Source organism: Megalops cyprinoides, chromosome 20 (assembly GCF_013368585.1).
Source record: "Megalops cyprinoides isolate fMegCyp1 chromosome 20, fMegCyp1.pri, whole genome shotgun sequence".
Lineage (NCBI taxonomy): Eukaryota > Metazoa > Chordata > Actinopteri > Elopiformes > Megalopidae > Megalops > Megalops cyprinoides.
The window spans coordinates 22,230,001-22,249,230 of NC_050602.1; the positions used below are offsets into that span (position 1 = coordinate 22,230,001).

Here is a 19,230-nt window from a genome sequence, read left to right on the forward strand (position 1 = left end):
ATTTTAAACAGTGTAGTTTAAAATAATGTTATCTGTCATTTTGACATGAAGGGCTGAAACATTGAAGCCTTTATTGTTATGCTAAAACATAGATCCACTTCCCTCACAAACCTGTTATTAATATTTTACTTGAAACTGGCAAGGAACAAAGGGTGTAAAATTACAATAAAAAACTACTAAATAAATGTAACAATTTTTAATGTATAAGAAAAAAGAAGTGATCATTCCAAAAGGGTCACAAAGAGATGCTAGCTGCCTTTTTTTTTCCTCTGGTTTAACCCTTTCGAACATACGGTCACACTGATGTGATTAGCCGTTTTTGCGTGCATGCTAAAACCAGTGCAATTAGAACACTAGATTGGAAAAATTCTAGCCAATTTTAGCTTTGAGGAAACACCTATTTAACGTTAAAAAATATAGCAAATGCGGCAGTGAAAACTATGAGAAGCTTAATAACGCTAATGAAAACATAATGAACCATGTAACGTAACACGCGCGCTACATAGCATAAAATAAGTTACGTGCAAAACACGTGTCTTTACGTGTTAAAGACTGACCTGGCTTTTGACTGTGGTGTAAAGCTCAGATGCTGTGAAATAAATGACAAGTAGGCCTCAATTCCTCCCGCCACCACTGTACACTGAGACCCCCAAGGTGTGGGGGGGGGTTTGAAAGAGCGCAGCCGAACTGTTCGCATCGTTAACAATCACCCTGATGAAAATCTGCTAATTAGCCCCCTTGTAGCCTGGTGGCAGTTTCGTGGCAGCGATTAGAACGCCGAACTGGTACTTTCTGACCCCCCTGAAGACATTTCGAAGTCCAAGACGATCACCCTGTAGGCCGTCCCCGCCCTGCTCTGTCCGTGATAGGCAGAGGCAGGCAGGAGGGAGAACCTCCGTTCATTATGAGAGCCGGCAGTCAACGTCATTTAAATTCTGATGACACTTCCTGTCAGGGAAGATTAGCACTCCCCTACCGTGGCTGTAACTCAGCGGCCTGGGGCGCCAAGAGAGGCCTTCCTACTTAAAGGTGAAACTGCCATTTGGAGTCGAAGTGGGACACTCACACCGCCCGCCCCCCCGCCCCCTCCCCTCAAGGGTGCGGTCCTTGCATAGCCTGGTCGAATGTCACACGTAAGGACGGTGTCACCAGAGAAGAAGACGCCTCACGGCTGTGAGGACGACCATGTTCTCTCACCACGTTCATGAAAAATGGCAGAGGGCTTGATGTGGCTGATAACGCTGGGGTTATGGTAATGTTGGGGGCGTGGCACGAGTGTGGCTGTGAACTGCAATCTGGTAAATTCATGGCAAGATAGACTGTTTAAATAAAATGCAATGTATTGAAGAACAAGGATGCAGAGAGGGTTGGACATGAAGGGTCTTTGTAAATTGTATGACTTGTCGTGTGTTATGAATTGTATCTTGGGATATCCTCCTAAACGTTTTCAAAATGCTTAAAATTTAAAATACAATTGAAAAAACTATGACAATAATCAAAATACAAACATTAAAAAATGACACTTGTATTTCTTTCTGCATCAGTTTGCTTCAATTTATTCTTGAATGTCTATACATTTAAATGGAACCCTAAGAAAATAGATTAAAACAATGGCAATGACAATTAGTAGGACATATGCTTTTTTTTTGCTTTAGTAAGACACATTTCAATAAAATCATAATTTCATTCATATGAAGTCACCCATACCAAAACGTTGAGATGGAAATACTATCCAGCAGAATTTGCCAGTTGTATAAAGAGCATTCAAGACAACCTTTCAGATAATATCCAATATGCTGGAACAATCAAAGCTGATGTTCTGAGGGTAAATTAATTCATTGCGTTTCTGTTACAGTTTTATGCACATAATTGCCAACAATCAGTGTCAGAAATAAGTTCTCAGTTTTTAACAGCTTTTCTTTCAGCTCTTTCAGATTCAGAATTGCACTCAAAAGGTAGAGAAGCGCGAGATGGAAATCCCACCCCCACACCTTTAATCTCACACACCAATAACAATAACAATATAACAATATCAAAGAACAACAGAACCGAAAAAGAACACAAAGAAGAGTCAAAGCAACGAGAAGTCTGCATGGAAGTACCAAACGGACAGATAACATTATTTTAATATTTGTTATCCTAAATTAAGAAAGCGGAAGGTGTCTTCACATCTCACCCCTGTCTCCTGGGAGCTAGAACAGCCCGAGAGGTTCTATTTTTGGTGTTAATTAGAAGTTGGAAAGAGGTCGTGATGACCGGTTGACAGAAGGTCATCACTTCCTCCATTTCAGTATAGGCTAAGCCAGGAGAAGTGGGGGTGAGGCCTACGCCGGCTGCCTCTTCAGCACGTACTGCTGCATCCAGCAACGTGATGATTAGTTCCACCGAAGGAGTTCCTGCATGGAAACTGAGAAAATTGGCCGAAATTGGAAGAGGAGCGCTCATGACGGGTGTCCCCCGTCATTAGCCGCCATAACTGTGGATAAGATGACCACGATTAGGGAGCCCTGCGGCTGTGAGTTCAGCAGGGTGGTTCACCTCGGGATGCAAGTGTGGCTCTTGTGTATTAATGAGCGCCGGCGCTGGTGAAAGCTTGGCCAACGCTTGCTGGAAAGCACCGGTGATACGTGGGAGAAAGGCTCCTCTAAATGTCATTTCCGCCTCCCTCTCTGCCCTTTTAGTCCCCCCCATCTCACCTCCCTTAACACTTCATCCTTTCCAGACTCCCCTTTGGGACCCTTCCATGTGCTACAATACTAAGAGCAACAATTTCTCAAACTTTGGTTTGCTTAATCAGAACTACACGCAGTAATGCTCTACTTACAACAAAGCATTCTCAGTTTAGTCTCTAGTTTTAATCTGATGTTCCAGGTGAAAGAATTGTTCTGCTTAGGTTGGGCAAACAAATTTCAGCACCATTGCTTCCTCCAGTTCAGCTAAAATTACTGATGTGACGCAGGTCACATCAAGAAACATACATAATATGTGCGTCTGTGTGCGTACTTCATAAACAATCTGGGCCTGTATTTCTACAGGTCTGCTTAAAACACATCAGAACAGATCAAAATTACATTACATGTTACATTAATGTCATTGGGCAGACACTCATCCAGAGCATCTACTAAACAGTGTCAGTCCATCTAATAAAGTCTAACAGTTGCATAGACAGGACATCGCAATCCACAAATGTAAATGTAGATTTGTGAAATATAAACTTATTGTAAAACACACAATGCATGCTTCATTACATTTCATACACATATCAGTTATTCTTATCCAGAGAAACCTACATGGCTTACAACTTTCACGTCATCCACTTATACGGCTGGATAGTTGCTCCTACTAAAGCAACTCAGGATATCTACTTTATAGCAAATGTACTTCAGAGCATAGCAGAACAGCACTGCCCTGTTGGCTAATCAAACCAGCTTCTTTAGTGATCCAAGCCTTGCTCCTTAACTCTACCCTACAAGCTCTGGACATTACAGTGGAGAGATGAGTCTGCAGGCAGCCATGAGCCATTGGACACACTACTGACCGCGGGAACAAAGTAAGACAAATTAGAAAAACTAGAGCAAAACTAATCGATTCACAAAGTATGAGCTTTAAGATTATAATCACCATTGGAAGACAGACGCAGAAATTGATTAGCCATTACCTAAAAAAAAATCTTACTTCAAATGACTACATAATTGTGTAATTTCTTCACATGTCAGTGAATGAAAGTAGGCAAGAAGAGCAGTTGGGCTGTAGTTGAGCTGTGACTTATTCCTCCATCACAGGAAAACGCGGGACAACCTTCAGTTTTATGGGGTTTTTAGTTCCAAGCAATGGTATTGAGATGAGCTGAAGAGGTATCTGATGAGGCAAACAAATTCATAATTTATTGAGATATGTCTGACAGTCCAAAAGGATACCAACTGTTAACTTTGGACAGAAAGGCATTGACACTGTGGTTACAGTTTTCTGGGAGTCCACAGTGGCAAAGCAAACTGGCTTCATTCTATCAGAGACAGGGGTGAGTTCCCAAACCCCATGGCTCTCTCAGCACTCTACAGCTCATATGTGAGTATCTGGGATGATGCTACTGGATTAGCACCTATCTTCCAATGGGCAGTCACTTAACTTCATTGTAGGAGCACTACTCCAGTAGGAGTATGATAAAACTTAGGGATTGGTGTCTCTATAATAGGACATGCTATGCCATTGTGACTACTTGAATTTGTTCAACACTGGTGCGCAATGAGTCAATGTAAGAGACATGAGAATGAAGCCATTATCTATCCATAATCCTTTTTAGTGCCTATAGAGTGAGGGACACCCTGTGTGTTTCAGAGGCACTACAGCAGAAATAAATCACTGCCCTTATTGCAGACTGGTTTCCTGTTACTTTGTAATGACAGACTGGCATTTCCAGCTGCATAAACCTTCCCTCTGCCTCACCTGTTCTTGAAAATCTGTTGCCGGTTGATGCTTTCACCGATTTATACACCTGATTAACAGTTTAATTCCTATGTGGCTGAAAATTGACCATAAATGACATAAACAGGCCTTACCTCTGTCTCCTCACACATGGCAAAGCTGAAGTTCTGAAGCACCTGTACCACAGCAAGTTTCATGAGGACAGTGACAAACCTCATTGCTATGCAATTCCTTGGTCCTGCTCCGAATGGCAGGAAAGCATAGGGGTCAAGGCTGTGCTTGTTTTCCTTTCCAAACCTGAATGGATCCAACAAAAAAGGTGCCGTAATTTACATTACTGACGTAAAATTAAAGTTTTGAAGACAATAAGTCTATGCTAAACATGACCCTGTTGTCTTCTTGGTATGATGGCCTTCAAGGCATCATACCAAGAAGAAATTCATCGGACTTAATGGTCCATAAACCATATCATGTTGCTGTCCTCCTCATAGCTTCTGTTTACCTTTCAGGACGGAAGCATTCCGGCTCTGGCCAAAGGTCAGGGTCATGATGCAGGGCATATACTGGAATCATGACCAGTGTTCCTTTAGGTATGGTGATACCACCGATAACAATGGTCTCTGAGCAGAGCCTTTCAATTCGAAGAGCGATGGGGTACATCCTTAGAGACTCATTCAATACCATATCCAGGTACTCCATTTGCATTAGCTCCGTGTATGTGACCGGGGCCTTTGAGAAAGCACAGAAATCGCTGTAATTGGATGTACAATTACTGTAACTGGTAGCTGTGAGTACAAACAAAAATGCTTCAGTGGAGAGTATACTGTCTGATGTAGCCAGCAGTCACCTTGTTTGCAAACACCTGATCAATCTCATCCTGCAGTTTTTTCATAGCGTCAGGGTTGGTGGCCAGGTTGTATGACAGGAATGCCAGAGTTTTGCTCATGATGTCATGACCGGTCAACCATGATATCACGGCCTGAGACAGGATCTCCCTACGTGTCATACCTGAGGGGAAAATCAGTGAGTTAAGCAATGTGTGTCCATGTACGCTAACAAGCACACATCCACACACAAGTGCATGCACCAATCCAGTTTGTAACTAGCTAGGCCTGTCTGTACTGGTCCCTTGGTGGTGGAATGAACTCCCCATGGGGGTTAGGAGAGCAGAATCATTGGCCATCTTCCAATGCAGACTGAAGACCTCTTCAGACTGCATCTCAGTTCCACATCTATCTCCACCCCCCAATACCTGTTGCTTCTAGAATTTGATGTTTATTTTACATGTAGTATTGTGATGCATTTTGATTTTGTGTCCTAGGGACTGTTGTACCGCAGTATACTTGGCTTCTGTCAGATTGCACAAGTTAATTTGTGGTAGGGCTTAAATAGTGTTATGCTCACACTCACTGGTCTGGGAGTGGTTAATTAATCAGAAATACTGAATGCTAGAATATTCCTTAAGAAAGGGCATCCTCTAAAACCACATGTAAAATAGGCATGTCATATCGGCAGATATGACGCACAGTAAAAAACCCAGGAGAGCCGGCTGTTGATCATCAGCAGGAAGAGCAATTACAAAGTGACAGAGAGAGAGAGAAAGATGTTTTCAAGTAAAAGAGGACTTTGAGAGAGAACTTTGATCTTGGAAAATGGCTCTCAGCTGACACACTACCAGGCCAGGGTCCAATCGAATGATCCAAAAGAACAGGGAGAGACAACGTTGAAATTACATAATCTCTTACCAAGCTGACACCCTTATCTGGTCTGACTTTACATATCAACCATTTATACAGCTAGGTATTTATTGATGCAATTCAGCACCTTGCTACAGCTGATAAATAAACTGGAGATGTTTTGGATCTGAGACCTGCTGGTTAATCTGAATTTTAGCATGTGTGATTAATATATGTGATTAATAGGAGTGAGGACATACCACGCCTTCTCAAAAGCCCTGCAACACTCATAAATCCAAAAATCATCAATCAATCCTTTAATCAATCGACCAAATAGTAGTTATCATAGCGCATTCGTACCATTTTAATTAGGTTGTCAAAGAATCTTGAATATAGTGTGTTTTCAATAGGGAACTGAGGAAAAAAAGAAAACCCAGGGCTGAATGGAAGATGTTTCCCTGACTTCAGGGAAAGGAAGTTGAGAGACTCCTGGAAAACAGCTGAAAAGTGGACAGCGAAAGTAGAATGATAACACGTGAAGGCTAGGGAATGAAATATACATCAATTTGTTGCTAGGTGGCCAGAGGGATGACCAATGAGGATGCCCACAGACCCTTAGCAACAGCTTCAGACAGTCAACAAGCACATGTCTGCCCTGAAAAAACACACACCCACAAACTTTATCAGAGATAAATGGACACGGCCTGGAAAAAAAAAAAAAAACAATACATGCTTACAGTACCTGGCACAATGAAGATCAAGCAGCAGGTGGCCAGTTTTGTAATTTCACTAAGCAAGATACAGAGAAGAGCGGATCCCGTGCTGCTTGGGAGGTAGCATGTGGATGTTAAAACCATGCTATGTCCAAAACAGGTCTTTGTCAAATTGGCACTGTCTAGACAAGTGACTAGCCATGGGGAGCTGTTATCTCTACAAAGCACAGCATTTGATGCAGTTCTGTCCAATTTGCATGAGAAGCGTTGCTAGCAAACTGGTCAAGTCAAGTGATGAGCATGAATCTACAAATGGGTTTTGGACAATGTTTGACGTCACAAAGGGAAGACTAGTGAAACACAAAAGTGGATGAGACTTTTGGTTTAACTTTTGCCAGTTCCCAGCTGCTGAGTAATTATCAGGCAATGAGGGTAATGATTTACAACACACACACACAAATACACACACACACACAAATACACACACACACACACACACAAATACACATACACATGTATGACATTGTCCTAGGGGAATCTGAACGCTACCTTTCTTGTTTTCGTTTGTGCCAACTTTGGTTTCTGGCAATTGCGAATCAATCATCTGTTGGAGAAAATCCATCTGTTTCTGCAAAATAAGAACAAAGGATAAAGAACTTTAACAGCACAGCTTTCATGAACATTTAGCTCTGGGTTTAAGTGAGAGATTTACCAAATGATAGATTTGTCACAGGGTAAATAAAAGGGAATAATGCGAGAAATTGCCTTGTAATTTGGCTGTAAGTACAATGTAAGTACAATTCTAAATTCTAGGTCCAGATTTTACCTAATTCAATTTTTTCATTTACATTTTTTATATCTTTTGACTGATCTTTTGATTTTTTTCTACCCCTTTGAAAATCTCCTTCTGAATTACAGGCTACATTGTAAATGAAGATGTATTTTCATACTACATGACACTGTCACTATCCCAAAGCACATTCCCATGACAAAGAAAGACACAATTTCATAAGGAAAAAAAAAAAAAAAACTTGTGTTCTTTTTACCATGTGTACATTTTTCTCACGATCCAGAATTACTTTGTCGAGAAAGTTATAAATGAATCTGACTTCAACGAGTGGAAAAATACAAAGATTCGCTTTCTCCAGCAGTGGATTCAAAAAAGGAAAAAGAGCTGTGCAAAGACAAACCAAAAAAAGTGAGAAAATCAACAGACAATGATCCATTTACCCAACAATGTGCTGCTCTGCGTTATTTGCTTAGCAGGTGCTCATATCCAGAGCAACTCACATTTCAGGTAAAGTTACAGGGCAGTATTGTGGTATCCTGGTACGCAGCAGAGCTTGTAGCTGAAAGGTTTCTGTTTCAATTCCATGCTAGGGCACTGCTGCTGTAGCCTTGGGCAAGGTACTTAACCCACAATTGCCTCAGTAAATATCAAGCTGTACGAATGAATAAAATTGTAACCTACTGCATGTAAGTCACTCTGGATAAGAGCATTTGTTAAATTTCAATAATGTAATGTGAAAAATAAGTGTGTTAACATTATTTTTGCCTGCCCCCCATGATTTTGGAGTCTTTTTTTTTTTTTTTTTTACCAAATATCATTAAAAACTATAGTAACTTACTAACTTTACTTTACAAATCTCTGATTTGTAAGAACTTCATACAGCCATACATCAAATTTTCAAACATACTGTTCAAACAAAAAACATACTTTCCTTAATTAGGAAATAACTTCTCTTACCTGACAAAATAAAACCTGGATTACTAAAGTCAAAGTCAATCTTCTTTAATTTCATGACAACAGGGTCATTGGGGTTGTTGAAAGAATCTGTGTCAACACTTAAAATAGTACTCCCAAGAACATCCACACCGTAAGCAGAAAAGAATCTGAAACAAAACATCATGGCACACATGAGGCTTACACCATTACTCCAAAACCAGTGTGAGTGCGAGCACAACATCATTCAAGCATCACCTCAAGTTAACTCGTGCTAACCTGACTAGACACCCTAAAAACTAAGGGAAGCCATGTACACACACTACCATACATTGCACTCACTAGATCACAGAATCTATAACACACTGCGATACTAAAGGTAAAATAAACCACAAATAATACGGTACACCAAGCGCAAAAGTGCCAGACTGTGGCAGAGAACAGAATATGTTGTACAGCTACTGAGTGGGAATGAAGTGTAGGAAATGAAGCTCTTTGCTGAAGATGCATGGATATGTATCAGACACACTCTCTGATGTCCACAGCTTCACCACTGTTCGTAGTCTTTTGAAGACACCGCACTAATTTATCAGCCTGTTGCTTCATTCGGGGAAACATCTGCAAAAGGCAAAGAAGAAAGGGGAATTTATGCCATGGGTAACTGTGCATTTTGACAAAGAGACAGGCGCTATTTTACATTTATTCATTTGGCAGACGCTTTTGTCCAAAGCGACTTACATAGGTTACAGTTCTTCGCAATGTTATCCATTTATACAGCTGGATATTTACTGAGGCAATTGTGGGTTAAGTACCTTGTCCAAGGGTACAGCAGCAGTGTCCCAGCAGGGATCGAACCGGCAACCTTTCGGTTACGAGTCCTGCTCCTTAACCAGCACGCTACACTGCCGCACCACTATGCTACACTGACCACAATGCAGGGCTTGTAAACCTAGCTCAATCACCAGGTGGTTCACTTCACCACTCACTGTAACCAGCACTACTAAATGTCCAATTGCCAAAGGATCATATTTGTTGAGATGATTTAAAACTTTCTAAAAAGGATTTTAAAATCAATACAAATTGTACAAGGGACCAACAATTATGAAACTAGCAAAGGGGTGCACCTGCAATCCAGTCGGGGGGGGGGTCGCAAAAAGTCATATCTTAAAAAAAAAAAAAACGTAGTAAATATTATGTAGACATCATCATATACGGAGCCAACTGGGGGTGCACTGAGGTCTATCTGTGGGTGCAATGCACCCCTAAGCACCCCCCCGTTGTGTCGGGCCTGGGTGGAGCCCTACGCTTACAGGCCCTACAGCAGCCTGAGAAGCAGAGAGAAACTCACCTCTTTAATTCGGCCGCTCGAAAACGAGGGGGAGAGACTGGTGCGTATCCGCCTCCAGCTTTCATCTCGGGCGTTGTTGAGGGAGTCATTGAGCGGGCCACTGAAACGGAAGTCCTGTGACACAGCAAATTCAAGCACAGCCCAGAGATCCAGTCACATAAAATACTTTATAGCACGTAAAAAACACCTTATATCGACCGCACATTACATTGTATGCAGACAGCAAAGGTCCCATTACGTTACATTATTGGCATTAAGCAGACACTCTTATCCAGAGCAACTTACATCAATTAGTTTTTTTTTTTTACAATGTTATCTATTTACACAGCTAGATATTTACTGAGGCAACTGTGGATTAAGTACTGTGCCCAAGGGAACAACAGCAGTGCCCCAGTGGGGAATCGAACCAACAACTTTTCGGTTAAAAGTCCTGCTCCTTAACCAGTATGCTACACTGCCACTGGTTCCGACCACATGCTACGCCACATTCAGACAGCAAAGGTCCCATTACATTACATGCATTTAGCAGATCCAGAGGGACTTCACAATAGAACATAAGTGTAACCATTCAATTTAAACGAGCAACAGTATCAAACCAGGCTCACAACACTCCCAGGCCACTGAGTGTGAGCATAACATTATTCAAACCCTACCCCAAGTTAACTTGTGCACTCTGACAAAAGCCAAGTACACTATACTACCATTAACTAAAATGGATCATTTGAGTGTGTTATTTCCCCTGCCATGTCATATGCCATTCCCTTTGCTAAGTCGTTTTACGTCAGCTTTGCAGTGAAGAAATGCCTTTGTGTGCCGACAACTGAATCTGTCAAAGTGACTTGACGATAAAACGCTTTCCATAAGCAAAGAAACTGAGAGAGAATAAATAGATGCAACTGACTTTTGACCGAGGAAGTCAAAGTGAATGGGTTATGGTCTATGATCTTTAGTGCTAGGCTTATGGTCTTACCCTTCTGTTGGTGAAGTAAGGGTAAAATCCCTTGACCAGAACTGTTCTGATTATTCCTGTCTCCATTGTGCACACAACGGGCTGTCTGCCTTCATAAATCCTGTGGTCAAAAACATAACCAAATAAGTTACAAGGTTCAAAAGCTGTTGGTAAATCCACAGTTCACCAGAACATTTGCATGCACAGTAAAAATGCTACTGGATAAAATCTTGCTGTCCTGTCTTATAAATCATTTGGAGATGGTCATTTTCTCAAACAAGCATAATATCATTTACTTTTGTAAGACGCTCCTCAACTGATATGATCCTCGGTTGACAAAAAAAAGCTTTTACCCCCAAATTCTGCCATATTTCCTGAAGCACTCGATATCTGCTTGAGTTAAACCCTGTTAAAATAAATGGAAATGTGTGGGTATATGTGTCAATATCCCAAAAACTGGAATGCTTTTTTTTCTTATACAGGATCATCTTAACATCATTTTCTTTTCTTTTCTTTTCAGACAAATGTATATCTTCATAAGGTATACCTTCGCATATAGATAAAATGTTCCAAAGAATGGTGAAGGCTTCGGACCAGAAATTCCAAGTTTCCTAAAAAACCCATACGGCCAGTATCCATACCTGGAAATTTTAAAAAAGATGAGCAATTTCAAATGGCACTGTAAACCAATGACATGGCAAGTACACAGCACTGTATCAGCAGCAGGTAAAATGAAATCTATGAAATCATTTGAATTATATATATATATATATATATATATATATATATATATATATATATATATATATAACTATATATATATATATAGTATATATACAGTAGAATACAGTATACAGGGCATATCATATACATTGCATTGCATTGTGTAAGTGCATATGCACGTGCATGCAAGCACACCCACACACGTATACACACATATACATACACGCACGCACTGGCGCATGCATGCTCGTATATACATTCCCACGCATGCAGTACATGAACACACTCATCTAGTAACCGCTAGTACACACTACAAGTTTCACTGAACCTGCTATTTATTTTCTGCGCTGTTTTCTAAAGCATTGTAACATAGAAAGGGCAGTCTTCCCACTCATGTCATTATTATTTTATTATTATTATTAATTTACATTATTTGCGAACAGCTTGGTTTGTGCTGAATCGATGTCTTCAGTGTCGCACTTGGCGAAAAAACAACAATAATGTGGGTTCCAAGCCCGAGACGTACACTACTTTTGAGTCCTGTCCTACTTTTCAGTTGATTATTTTTAATTGGACTTGAGTAAAGCGTTCGCAAGGTGTGACAAAGTCGGAATCTTCCGGCAATGCCAAGCTCAGTTTTCAACAAACCTCCAGGTCGTCAACTCAGAGCGATTTTCAAAAGGATTCAGTTTTAATAGTCTACTCTGCTTCTGTCGGTAAGTAATATACGGAGTCTCTAATATGTCCCTTGAACATTCCATGGCAGATGTGTGTGCATTTCATGTATCAAAAAAATATCCACAGCCTTCTTTTCTTTGATAAGATATTGTCATTTGGTACTTACGCAATTAACAGGCAGAGAAATGTCACTAACAGAGTCCAAGTCTCTGCAGAAAAACAAGGAAGATAACTCATAGTGCTATCCTCAATCCGGATCAGGTCAGTCTCCGTTTCCTTCAATGCGTTACTGAAATTCTAACCCGGAAAGGGTACATCACAGCGTCTAACTATCAGGCATGTCAAGCCAGCAGCAATAAGGAAGAAATCCTGGTTAGGACTTTTGCGAAAGCCGTCAAAATAAAAGTACCAATTCAGACGAGAAATATGATACATACACACACATACATATAATATGTGATATTCACATCCTCATGCAGAAGACTTTTTCAAGGAACTATGACCTTAGAACCGCTTCCTCAGTCTCCTGTACCGTAAAAATTCATACCCACTGAAAATAAATAAATCATATTTTGACCACAACTGCATGCATCTTATGGATTTTTAACACTGAATGTTCTGCAAAGAGGTGATGAAATATTTTAATGAACCTTCTTTTAAAAACTTTTTATATACACAATTTCATTTCATAGATGCTAAAACAACACATCTGTCATGAAGAGGAAAGGGGTTTGTTTTAAACTCCATCGAAGGAGACGATCGAGGAAATGTCATAATTCCTTTATGTATCTCCTATGGAATTTGAATAGCTCTGAAGAGGGTGAATAGTTACCGATTTCTAGCTCACGGAAGCTGCAAGGATATAGGAACTAGCAAAGGGGCGCAATTTAGCACTTTTGCAGGGGAGCCTCGTCTCTGAGGTAATGGGATGGACTCAGTGATGCTGTGAGATGCGATAATGAAACTATTGCCGTTGTCCGGCAAAGTTGGAAACATTCAGAATAAAAGTCAGAATGTATTCTTAATAAGTGCCCCACAGGAAAAATCTTTTTAAAAAAAAAAAAAAAAAAATTGTGTAAGACTGAGAAATGTAAAATAGGTTGAAATAGTGTAATTGTATGCATATCTTGAAACATTGACACATTATTTGTCACTAATGTCATTTTGGGTCCATAGCCTTGGTTTTCTCACTTTATATAACTGTTACAACTTCTGCTTGTGCAACCTGGGAGAGCAACTTTGTGTTGGGAAAAAAAAGGAAACTGCAAATTCACTCAAACGGACTTAAACTCATGCTGTCCCGGCAAATCAGAATTTCATCAAACATTTGTATTTTCTAAGCAGGCTTAAACATCAGGGGAAACGATTTGAGGTTCCGGAAGGTGCTTATCCTTGAATTGTCTTTCTCAAAAAAAAAAGAGAAAGAAAAAAAAAGACTAAAAGTGCACATACCGCCATAGCTGTGGCGAGGGGTTTAGGACATTAGCAAGGCTCAGCTGCAGCGGAAACGCCACTCCAGGGCCGCGGCGGCGGAGGTCATCTGATCATATGTAGCGTCTACCTTCAGAGGGCTGCAGAGACACTTTTACAATGAGCTTAGCCCACAATCTTATACTCCCCACAGTGGGTTTCTCCCTACATGTTGTGCGCTTTGAACACAATTCTGTCACTGTTCTGACTTAATTTGGACTCTAATCCAGGGCACCACCAGTCTGGCACCACCATCAACAGGTTTACACATACACACACACATGCACACATACACACACACACACACACACACACACACGTATACATATACAGCATCAGTCAGAAGTGTGGACCAACCTAATGAAGATAATGGGGAAAATGCATGAAAAGACATTTTGATCTTTTAAGACTTACGCTGAGTGAATAGTGAAGTGAAGCTGGGGCCTATGTAGGAATTTAAGAAATTATGTTCTTATATTACTTTGAACTTTGACACACACACACACACATGTATATATATATATATATATATATATATATATATATATATATATATATATATATATATATATATATATATATATATGCGCCATGTACACAAGGTGATGAAACGCTTACCTGAAAGTCCCTTTGTGACATCTTGGTAAACAACCAATCTTAGACACAGGCCATGCAGGAATGTTCTGGCGATGTGCTTCTTCACTGCTGTTCCACCTCTATGGTCCCGCCACCCCCCTCCTCTGAAAACTCAATAAGGTAGAGGGGGAAAAAGGAGTTTGTTGCAATCTTGTGGACCATGCTTTGTTAAACCAGGAATCAGAAGGGAAAATAGACAGAGTGGATTTGAATGACGCAATCCCCCCCCCCCCCCCTTTTTTTTTTTTTAAATACCCCAAAGAGGTTTTTTTCTTTCTTCTTCATTTACTTTAGCACCACGGCGTAGCCCACTGATTAGGGGCTAAACTTTTGTAAGGCCTGGTGTGTATAGCTGTGTTAAATCGTGGGAAGAGACCGGGTCTGGACCTGAGCTAATTTGATTCTGCACATAATTCTCTCTCAATGGGCCTCTGTGTCCCCACGCAGCGGCATGAAAAGCGGACACTAGGTTTGATTGCTCAGTATTCGTCTATTTTCCCCTGGACGGGCACAATATGGTGGGCTTAATTAACTTCTCTCAAAGATGAAGCTGAGTGCACCATCTGCTAGGAGACAATCATGTCTGTATAATCCCATCACTTTTTTAAGGGAAAGGGAAAAAAAAAAGCCTTCACAACATACCTTCCACTCCGTATCACACTTTATTGCAATTTAAACCATATTCTGCAGCAATGTCACTTGATAGTTTTTCCCCTGCAAACTGCATATGGAACTGTGTCATCTCCCCAGAGCGTTGTTATTGTAGCCTAATACACATCTTTCTCATTTCCTCCTCAACTCATTACAACTATTTTTTATTAACTTGACAAGCTTTGTTTGACGCAAAGATCCGGTTCACAAATGCACCACTATTGCTATTACCAAAAATGAACAATGGCATTACAAGCAAGCAATCAAATTCAAATCAAATGTTGGCGCCAACATCTCGGCCGTTCTTGTAGCCCTAATGCGGCTCCTGCTTAATTATTTAATAAGTCTCGAGGACCACACAGTGCAATCAATGGCTGGGTGAACTTGCCCCCCAAAGCCTGGTCATTATTTGATCTTTGTGGCTGTTAATCTGATTATCTCATTGTGGGGCTGAACTTCAGACCCAATCTTGTTAGCAGCTGGACGAGGTGGATTACCACAGTCAGTGAGCTGGAAAATGAACTGCGCAGTTCAGCTTTGGCCTTGCGCTCTTTGAGACCTGCGAGGACAATTTCGACCCCCCCCCCCCCCCCCCCCCCACCCCCTGTCTGGCCTCTGTCTGCCAGCCTCTCAAACAAAATATTATCCTCGCATCTCTCACTCCCCACTACAACAGTCTGATTTTTTTTTACCCAAGATTCCTTAAGCAAAGGGGCACAGAAAATGGTGAGAGAGAGAGAGAGAGAGAGAGAGAGAACTCTCCTCTGAAACTCTGAGTTCAGGCGTGCTGCATCCGTAGTTGTGTTTGCTGTTGTTTTTGAACATGAAACAACATTAAATTTGCTTAGTGGATGCTCTCACCCAGAGCAACTGATACAGCTAACAATTTTTACATGTTACCCACTTATACAGCCAGATATCTGCTGTGCGGAGTTGATCTGTTTAAATCAGTTTGTGGGAGAGGTGTTCATTCTTTCCCCATGTTTGTCATTTCAAAAAGACAGGGGTTCTTCTTTGTCATAAAATATGCAAAAGCTGCCCTAGAAATGTGTGATCCTGTTTAAAGCACTCACAGGTACTAGCTGTGGTCTGATTGCAGCATTGGCTGCTTTTTAAAGTCAATGCAGTGCCCAAGCCAAAGTCTTCAAAACAATCTAAAAGAGTTCGAAGCACTGAGGAGGAATAAAAAATCCCTGAGATGGAATTTTTCTATGTACACCAAATAGACGCATATAAGAAATTAAATGCCCTGAAACAGTCTGTCATAGGAATGGTCTCCATATCTGAGCAATTCATCACCCACAGAAAGAGTGGTGGAAAACTTCCTGGTGCATCACATTCAAAAATGAAAAGAGTTATTTAGCCAGGCAGTGGCTTTCCTACATGGAGCACCGAATGCGCTTTTTGACACCATTCAGAAAACAATGAAATCACTGAGTTTGCATTCAGGCAAGGTTTTTTACCTCTTTTTTTTGCCTGGTTTGATCATAATCAGCATTGAAGTACTTGAGGATCACTCTGAAGGGCAGTGAGGAAGCTTTTGAAGCCACCACGCACAGATGTAGACCTACCAATGATTATCTGGATGGGAACTCCGATATTAATGCTCACAGGCGTTCGGAACAGAGCTGGGCCACACGGCTGAGAGCTCATTCCCCAGATTAAAACCGTCTTTTAAGTGCATTTTGCTCGTCTTTTCAGCAGCAAAGTTGAAGTGGAAGCTGAAGGGAGAAAGTCCAAAAGCCCCAAGACCATGCAGTGATTTCAGGATTGGAGCCATTGCACCCTGGCCATCTCACTGCTGAGAGGGAAAGAAAATGATATTGTTTCATCATGGGAGCTTTAACCTGTCAGTGAATATCCCGTATAGGCCATGCACAAATTAATCAGGGTCTTTCAATATAGTTCTTGTTTTTATTTCTTTGTTTAATGCCCAAGGAAAGCTGAAAGGCTGAAAAAACATCAGCATGTGCCAGGTGTTATTTTCTATGAGGATGCTTCGATTTTAGAACTCTGAACTTTGACCTCTGCTTATTACAGTAAAAGGTGAAAAAAAATGTGTATTTCATGCGAGTGAACATGATGGAGAATCATTTACACATCTCTCTCATAAAGTCAATGCGTTTCAAATATCTATATATGCTGTCAATATCTATATATGCTGTCAAAAATTGCTGTGTGTTTTTTGTTTTTTGTTACCACCTTTACTCTGGCACTCATTGCGCTGTTTGAATTCAGGTCTTGTTAGTTGCCCTATACCCTTTAGCTTTATAAATTAGCTAGTACTGCATCCTCAAACAGACTTTGCTCTCAGCTGAGAACTACTGTCTCATTGCGGAACTGTACACGTCCTGTCCCTGTCGTTATACTTACTGTATGCACTTTTGTACGTCGATTTGGATAAAAGCATCTGATAAATAAATAAATGTAAATATAAATATAATATTCAACTCCATTAATGTCTTTCATCACCTGACAATTTTACTTCACCATCTGAAGGGCTGGGCTGAGCCAACCCTTTTTTAATAAATCAGTTTTCCACACTTGCATTAAGGCCATAGCATAATTCAATCCTTTCTACTGTTGCCTGTTTTTTCTTCCATATTTAAACTGCTTTTCACCAAGACACTGTCTGCCCATTCCTCTGGGACTGTTGAATCTCTGTAAGAAAATTCTATATATTGTAATATATAGTAATATATTGAGAAATATGTTGTTCAGCCCAAGAATATATTTCAAATGCATTTAAAATATATTAATGCGAAACAGGAATACATCGTAATATACCAAAACAGCAATGATTTACATGTTATGAATATATTGGTTCAAGTACAAAATATATTCTCAGTATATTATTTTTTGTATGGGTCTGCTCAGCTACTCAGATAACATTCAGCGCAGAGATGCAGTATAACATTTGGCAACCTTTCTTAGTGATATGACAGCAACAGAACCATTGTACACACTTCGTCTCCTCTCTGAGGTATGAGTGACTAGTGTTGGTGTGATCCTTCTCTTTCTCTAAACCATATTATTTTGTGTTCAGGCCTTGGTTTTTAAATTACGTTATAGTTCTATATCATTTTCACTTTTACAGGATGGTTTCTCCATGATTTTTTTCTCACTAATGTACAGCAATCACCAAAGAAAATATTTTATTTAAAAAGAATAGGATATATATATGATAATTCTAGAAGCTCCACTTTTAAAAGTAGTTTCTCTTTAAGTGGTTGCTCCCTCCAGCTGTTCCTCCAGGTAATTTCAATATTTTCAGCACTGAAAACCTCCAGTGGGGAGAGCCTTAGGCTATCCACATATAGTTTTAATGCCTATAAAACATATTTAACTTAATAACTGACATTTCAAAGGGGTGTTTTGAGTTCTGTAAGCACAGCGATTCTTGCAGAGTGAAATAACACTTTTCAGCACTTTGTCAGCTTCTTAAAATGCCTTGACCTTGAATTGAAAGAGAGAGGATGCGGCAAGGTGAAGCTCGTGGACTGCATTAACAACATATGTTATGAAATATCAATGTTTGCAGGAATTCAAAGTTCACCAGAGAAGTGAAGTTAATTTACAAAATGGCAAGGACATTTTCTAAAGCTAGCACCTCTCTGTCTCCTTCCTTCTGGGTGAGAGCAAAGTTAAGGCTCTGGTATGAACTATTTGATAATGAATGCATATCAGTCTCTACATTACATTTACATTACTGTCATTTACCAGATGCTCTTATCCAGAGCGACTTACATAGATTACAATTTTACATGTGGTCCACTTATACAGCTGGACATTTACTGAGGCAATTTTGGGTAAAGTCTCTTGCCTAAGGGTATAACGGCAGTGTCCCAGCAGGGAATCAAACCGACAACCTTTTCGGTTACAAGCTCTGCTCCTTGTAAGTCAATGTCAGACAGCTGTTACCTCTTAACCTTTAACCTTAATCTGGATCATAACAATGTCAGTGTTTTTTTTTTTTCCTTTTAACGTGTGATTAATATCATTGGAACTCCTTTCTTTACAACCAGGGTTTCAGCTAGGCGTTGACCTTAATCAAAAACGATGTTACACTTACTGGTTGAGCTGTTTCATTTGTTTAACATTACAGCCAAGGAAGCTGTCAAAACTGTATACTTCCCTGTCAACTCTGCAAACCTTTTGCATGTTCTTCTCGGCCCTGAAGTTTGTCATGTCGCACACTTGACACATTTCTGGCGTTTTGTGGATGGGTCGAAAAGTCCTTT

The 19,230-nt window shown here is 40.4% G+C and overlaps 1 protein-coding gene across 1 annotated transcript; it reads right to left on the reverse strand.

Moving 5' to 3' along the window:
* Positions 1–3,245: 3,245 nt before the first annotated feature.
* On the reverse strand, positions 3,246–12,498 carry LOC118795415 (cytochrome P450 3A30-like). The gene is made up of 13 exons (XM_036553875.1): positions 12,399–12,498; positions 11,379–11,472; positions 11,185–11,237; positions 10,853–10,952; positions 9,883–9,996; positions 9,064–9,152; positions 8,559–8,704; positions 7,858–7,985; positions 7,361–7,439; positions 5,270–5,430; positions 4,925–5,151; positions 4,557–4,719; positions 3,246–3,858 (listed from the first exon to the last, which is right to left on the reverse strand). Exons 1-13 carry the CDS (start codon positions 12,467–12,469, stop codon positions 3,766–3,768), a joined length of 1,518 nt encoding a protein of 505 aa, XP_036409768.1. The 5' UTR covers positions 12,470–12,498; the 3' UTR covers positions 3,246–3,765.
* Between the last annotated feature and the right edge of the window lie 6,732 nt (positions 12,499–19,230).

Bases quoted from the DNA above. Each gene is read 5' to 3' on its own strand.
- LOC118795415 (XM_036553875.1), bottom strand. From the start codon at position 12,469: ATGAGTTATCTTCCTTGTTTTTCTGCAGAGACTTGGACTCTGTTAGTG. The intron at 9,997-10,852 runs GTAAGACCATAA...GCTGTGTCACAG, and splicing joins CTTACTTCACCAACAGAAGG to GACTTCCGTTTCAGTGGCCC. The intron at 5,152-5,269 runs GTGACTGCTGGC...GCTTTCTCAAAG, and splicing joins ATCAGGTGTTTGCAAACAAG to GCCCCGGTCACATACACGGA.